Genomic DNA, 6,206 nt, shown 5'->3' with positions numbered 1-6,206 from the left:
AACCAGCCCTGCACCCCCCCACCAGTCGGGCCTTTATGGCAGAGTGGCCTGACGGAAGCCTCTCCGCAGTGCAAGACACATGAAAGCCCGCATGGAGTTTGCTAAAAAACACCTGAAGGACTCCAAGATGGTGAGAAATAAGATTCTCTGGTCTGATGAGACCAAGATAGAACTTTTTGGCCTTAATTCAATCAATTCATTAATGCAATCGAGGGAAGGATGAATGCGGCCAAGTACTGGGATATCCTGGACGAAAACCTTCTCCAGAGTGCTCAGGACCTCAGACTGGGCTGAAGGTTCACCTTCCAACAAGACAATGACTCTAAGCACACAGCTAAAATAACGAAGGAGTGGCTTTACAACAACTCTGTGACTGTTCTTGAATGGCCCAGCCAGAGCCCTGACTTAAACCCAATTTAGCATCTCTGGAGAGACCTGAAAATGGCTGTCCACCAATGTTTACCATCCAACCTGACAGAACTGGCGAGGATCTGCAAGGAGGAATGGCAGAGGATCCCCAAATGCAGGTGTGAAAAACTTGTTGCATCATTCCCAAAAAGACTCATGGCTGTATTAGCTCAACAGGGTGCTTCTACTAAATACTGAGCAAAGGGTCTGAATACTTATGACCATGTGATATTTCAGTTTTTCTTTTTTAATAAATCTGCAAAAATGTCAAAAATTCTGTGTTTTTCTGTCAATATGGGGTGCTGTGTGTACATTAATGAGGAAAAAATGAACTTAAATGATTTTAGCATATGGCTGCAATATAACAGAGTGAAAAATTTAAGGGGGTCTGAATACTTTCCGTACCCACTGTATATGTGGAAATGAAGTGTACAGTAAAGTATAAAAGCCAGCAATGTGTCTAATTAAACAGAGCTTTAGAAAGCTTTATCATGTCAGCTAAATGCAGCTTTGACATATTCATAGTGCCCCATTGTTAACAATGGGAGTTACTAGTGATTGATTTATTTTTAAAGTTATGTCCTTAACAGGAGGGTTGTACCTTTTTGTAGATGTTAAAACTGTTTAAAGGCCCTTAAACATTCATTCCTCCTTAAAAAAAATGTATTTTGTAGTTGGTATCGGCTGTTGAATTGAGATATAAGACTGTAAAGGATTGTTGAAACTTTATGTGGAATATCAGAGGATAGGAAGTGTTTTAATCATTGTTTGTTTTATATTTAAATATTTAAGTCATGTATATAGTACACCTGTGAATGTGTATTTTTTTTTTTTTTTTAAACCAGGAAGGCAATTGGTACCATAGATGTGATTGGTGGGCAGACAGCCACCATAAGCAGGGTTGAAGGGCGACGCAGACACAACGTGGAAGGCAATAATATCCAGGTACAAGAACAGATCAGACACCCTGAATCAAGAAAAGCAGTGCAGTGTAATTTTTGCTGTGGTGAAGTCTTGGTGCTGTCTCTTGCTCATGTGTGTTTTTTTTGTGCAGGTGATCTCTGAACACTCCACAACAGAGGCTGAACCCACCCCAGCTAAGATACCCACCTTCTTCCCCCCAGGGCCACTTCCTCCAAACATACCCCCACCTCCATTCCTCCCTCCGCCACCTAATGTTAGCACTGCGCCTCCACATATCCCCCCACCCAGTAAGTTCATCATCATGTTTTTTTTCTCAGCTTTTCTCTTGTTGTATTTGATTTGAAGCCACCATCTTGTAGCTGTGTGTGCATAACTCTGTTTTACTGCTGTTAAAATGTTTCCTCCCTCTCTTTTGCCTTATAGGGTTGCCCATTACTGTTCCTCCTCCTGGTTTTCCTCCTCCACCTAGTGGGCCTCCTCCTGCTATTATCCCCCCGCTGGACAGGTAACACACAAACACAAGAAACCCAGGGCCGTTGTACAATTCAACATAAATATTGGTGGATTTAAGGTGATTATGGTGCAAGATCAGCCACTTCTAACTTGGATTTGAGGAAATACAACCAAGTGTAAATTTAAATGTAATGTAAAGAGGGCTGTGGTTAATACATAATAATAATAATAATAATAATAATACATGTCTCGACAGTGACTTTATGTTCCACTTTGTTACATGACTTGCTACTGATATGAAAGAAAGAAAATACTCTAAAATGTTCTTTAAGGTCATTTTGTAGAACAGGGCTTTTCAAAGTTTGGGAAAGTGAGCCTACCCTCAGGGAAGATCATGAAAACATCTCACATCATCACTGCGACTATGCACAGAGCTGCTTTTCATATTACAGTCTGAACATTGTGGGTATTCCATAGCTTAGTTGAAGTTTGATGTTTACAGTTATTTTTTCCCCTCACCCTGTGCCTCCCCTGAAGCCCTCTGGTGCCCCCCAGGGGAGGCACACCTCACACTTTGAAAACTGCTGTTGTAGAGGTTTCTTTTTCTCACTAAAATCTGGATCTCACCCAGTGTATGCATTTGTTGTAAAGTTATATAATGAACTAAGAACCGTTGCTATTTGCCTGTTGGTCATAAAATGTTACACAGTGGTGTCATTGTAGAGGTTGTGGTGATGAGGGCATACAGTTTAACAATACTGGTCACTGCTGCCACATTAGCATTAATGTTTCCCTTCTGTACTGTTTAACATTTGGGCACCACAATTATGGAAGTATAAGAGCAGACACACACAAACACACACACACTTACTATCTGGAACATGTTGCCATCCCTCTGTTTCCACAGTGGCCACCCTGGAGGTTATGATGGACGGTCTGTCCCTCCATACCCGTTTCCTCAAGGTAGAATATTTTACAACTTAATTTGATTTTTTTTTTTTTACCTCAGCAGTACAGCAAATGCCACAACTTTCAGTCCATTAATAAGATATAAGATGCAGCAATAACAGATGTGGTGAGAGTGGCACATTAAGATAAAACCTACTTTTCACATTAGAAGTGCTTGTTGTTCACTTCATCAGGTTTAGTGTTGTTGTACAAAGCTATACATAAACTTTTTAACATTTTCATCTGGATGTTTCTGTTGGATTTAAACTAACTTTTATTAAACATTGAAACACAAAACAACTTAATCCAGTTCTGCCTCTTTATCCTCAGGTGCATACCCTCCACCAATGGCTGGAGGTGTGCCTCCTCCATGGCCCCAGATGATTGACACCTCTAAGCCCTGGGACTATTACTCCCGTCGAGATGACAAGAGAGAGAAAGACAGAGAAAGACCCAGAGAAAGGACGCATGAGCGGGAGAGAGAGAGGGAGCACAGTCCATCAGCTATGAGCTACACCAGGTGAGCGGGACAAAATACACAGTAATAATGCAGCTTTTGATTTCCTCTTTTTTTTTTGGCTTTTACATGTTATTCCGGTTTTCTTTGGTACCTACAACCCAGCTCACTGCTTGCCACATGCATCTGAAATTAACCCAGAATGTCTTGAATCGCTGTGCTCTCTGGCAAATTGGGAATACTGTATGTTCATGTGCTCACACTCAAATATTTGTTTGTTTTCTCTAACATTCTGCAGCTGTAACCAGAGTGTGGGCTTGTTTGCTGTGCATACAAACATAACATAACAGGGTGAAAGCTCTTCTTTCAATTTCCACAGTGATGAGGAGCGGTATCGTTACCGCGAGTATCAGGAGCGTGGTTACGGAGAGCGTCATCGTGACCGGGCGAGCCGAGAGAAAGAGGACAGACACAGAGAGAGGCGGCATCGAGAGAAAGAAGAGGGGGGACGCCACAAGTCCTCCCGCAGGTAGATGAACACACTATCACTCACACACACAATTTTCTTGTTAGGCTGTATTCACACAGATTTAGACCCGTCACAGATGACATGCTTACATTTTGCATGAAAAACACAGCCCTTGTCATTCATTTGAATGGGCGGAAGTGTGTTACACAGCCAGGGCTGGCATGATGCAGTGTCATGCAGGAAGAAAGCTGGATCTGGTTCAGCTTTGCCTGCAACACATTCTAGCAAGGCACTGCGTTGTCCAGTCATGTATACGGAAACGCACATTCCTAGTGGATTACTTTGGAACAGGAACGCTGTGTTTTTGGTGTTTACGACCAAAGAAAGAACAGTTGTTGCCATGATAACTTTACAGAGCAGTAAGATCCTGCCTGTGAGTATTATGAACAACTGTGCATTGTTGTGGCATCTAAACCGTTTCTCTGCCTTAAGTTTATGGTTGGTAGTTTAAACTACCAACCACCCAAAGGATCCCAATTTCCTACCTTACTACATTAGTTACTTAAAAATCCTTATTTACAACTGGCCCATCTACTGTGTAGTATTTCCCCACTATGGAGACATAGTTTTAGATGTAGTGCCTATCTTTCTGGCTATTTCCTGCTCTTTTTCAAATTTGTTTAAACTCAGAAAACCCCATCCAGCGTTATGCGAGAGAGCATCTTAACACAGGTCTCCTACCAAGCACCTGTTCCTTTTCTTTCTCTTTATGATTCTTCTTCTCCTTTTGCCTTGTTTTCATGTCATTTCACCTTTTATTTCACCCACTGATCATCTCGTCTCTCTTTATCCCAATCTCCCTCCTTACCTTTTATCTCCTTTTCTCTTCTTGCTGTCTCTCCCTGCCCCGTATTCTGATCTCTTTCCTCTACCCCTCTCCCCATCTATTCACCCCCTCTGCCCTTTTCACCCTCTCATCTTTCTCCTCCCATTAGCAGCAGTAGCAGAAGGAGGCACGACAGCGAGGAGGGCGACAGCCACCGGAGGCACAAGCACAAGAAAAGCAAGAGGAGCAAGGAAGGCAAAGAGGCTAGCGAGGAGATCAGTGCCGACCAAGAGAACCAGGAAACCATGGAGTAGTGATGTCCACCGCCCATCTTTCCCCTGTCTGTCCGTCTCCTTTCCTGTCTGTCTCCCAGAGAAAGAAGGAGAGAGAGGAGATGAGCATAGATCAAAACCAGAAAGTCCCGGTGTGATCGATGTGTCCTGTCACTCCCCTCCCCACTTCATCCTCCTCCATCCTGCTGTTGCTCATCCTCACCATCACTTCAGAGGAGGTGGCAAAGGTGGGATGGTTGTCTTCTTACTTTATCAATCTTTCCACCACTGGCTGACCTCAGGCAGAGCATCGATATGTTCTTCACCTCTTTATCTCAGCCCATCTGTCAGAGCACTGAGGTTTCACTGTATAGTCAGGGTGATCAGCAGCAGAATCTGTTTGTCTTTTTGTTCTTGTCCTGTATGAAGACAGTTATAGAAAGCTGTCAGTTTAAGTTCAATTAAAATAAAACACTTTTGATAAAATGTATTGTTGTGAGTTTCTTTGAATAAACAGTCCAGTTATTCTGTGATTATTAATCTCACAGGCACTTGAAGCCACTTATGAATTTTTAAAATCAGCTTTGCATCTGAAACCATAGAAATTGTCCTCCAGCCAAAACTGTGTCGCTATTTCTTTTGGGTGTTTGAACTTCACTGTGCAGTTTGACTCTAGAAGGCTGGTTTCACATTGATAAACAGAACATTTCTCTGTATTCATCTTAAATCTCTGTTTAATGTGTGTATGCCAATGCTGAACTTTTTATGTTCGTTTTTCCCAACACAACCTTTAAAATGGAAAATACATATTTATTGACTTGAATTTTTTAGCAGATAGCTAGGGGATTGAATGGGTTGTGGATAAATATATCAGATTACTCAAAGCAAAATGTTTTCTTCTGTCTTAAAATGTATATGTAAAAGAAGGCAAAATAAAAAGGAGCGTGTGTGTGAGACGGACTGAAGTAAAGCTTGAGAAAAGAGGCCTATACAGGATGAAATGTGTTGCTGAGTCTTCTCTCACTGGGACACTGCTGCTTTGAGCAGCTGTTGGCAGTCTGGTGACACTGACAGCTGTCAGCGATGAGGGCGTAAGTGCTCCACTGCTTTACTTTGCATCTTAAGTATCTGTATTTCATTTCAACTCTGCTAGAATAAGACATCATGATCTCTACTTAGGAAGCATACCAACTGTCCTGCTACAGGTTTATATATTTTAAATACAGAAGACAGGTGAGAGGTTTGTACATGCTGTAGAAAAGCAGGGCCGCTGTCGTGAACACCAGTATGCTTGTATTTAAGGCAGAACAGCTTATCAAACTTTGAGGTCTGAACTGAATTTGAGAAAGACGAGGAAATAAATACAGTGTGTCAGGAGTCTGGTTCCATCACATACACTACAGTTCAGCTATAAGTACACAGTGTTTACTGTCTCCAGTTACTTGCACC

The 6,206-nt window shown here is 42.1% G+C and overlaps 1 protein-coding gene across 1 annotated transcript in view; it reads left to right on the top strand.

Annotated features, from left to right (window-relative positions):
* fip1l1b (FIP1 like 1b (S. cerevisiae)) overlaps positions 1-5,243 on the top strand; it is a 9,113-nt gene extending 3,870 nt beyond the window's left edge. The window contains 7 exon segments of the mRNA XM_020597182.1: positions 1,254-1,353; positions 1,463-1,619; positions 1,756-1,837; positions 2,693-2,748; positions 3,064-3,253; positions 3,570-3,719; positions 4,658-5,243. Coding sequence (XP_020452838.1) covers positions 1,254-1,353; positions 1,463-1,619; positions 1,756-1,837; positions 2,693-2,748; positions 3,064-3,253; positions 3,570-3,719; positions 4,658-4,799 — 877 coding nt within the window. The 3' untranslated portion in view covers positions 4,800-5,243.
* The last annotated feature ends 963 nt before the right edge of the window (positions 5,244-6,206 follow it).

Source organism: Monopterus albus, unplaced genomic scaffold (genome assembly GCF_001952655.1).
Source record: "Monopterus albus unplaced genomic scaffold, M_albus_1.0 scaffold32.1, whole genome shotgun sequence".
Lineage (NCBI taxonomy): Eukaryota > Metazoa > Chordata > Actinopteri > Synbranchiformes > Synbranchidae > Monopterus > Monopterus albus.
Note: the sequence above shows the minus strand (reverse complement) of the source record. Positions and strands in the feature narration are given on the sequence as shown.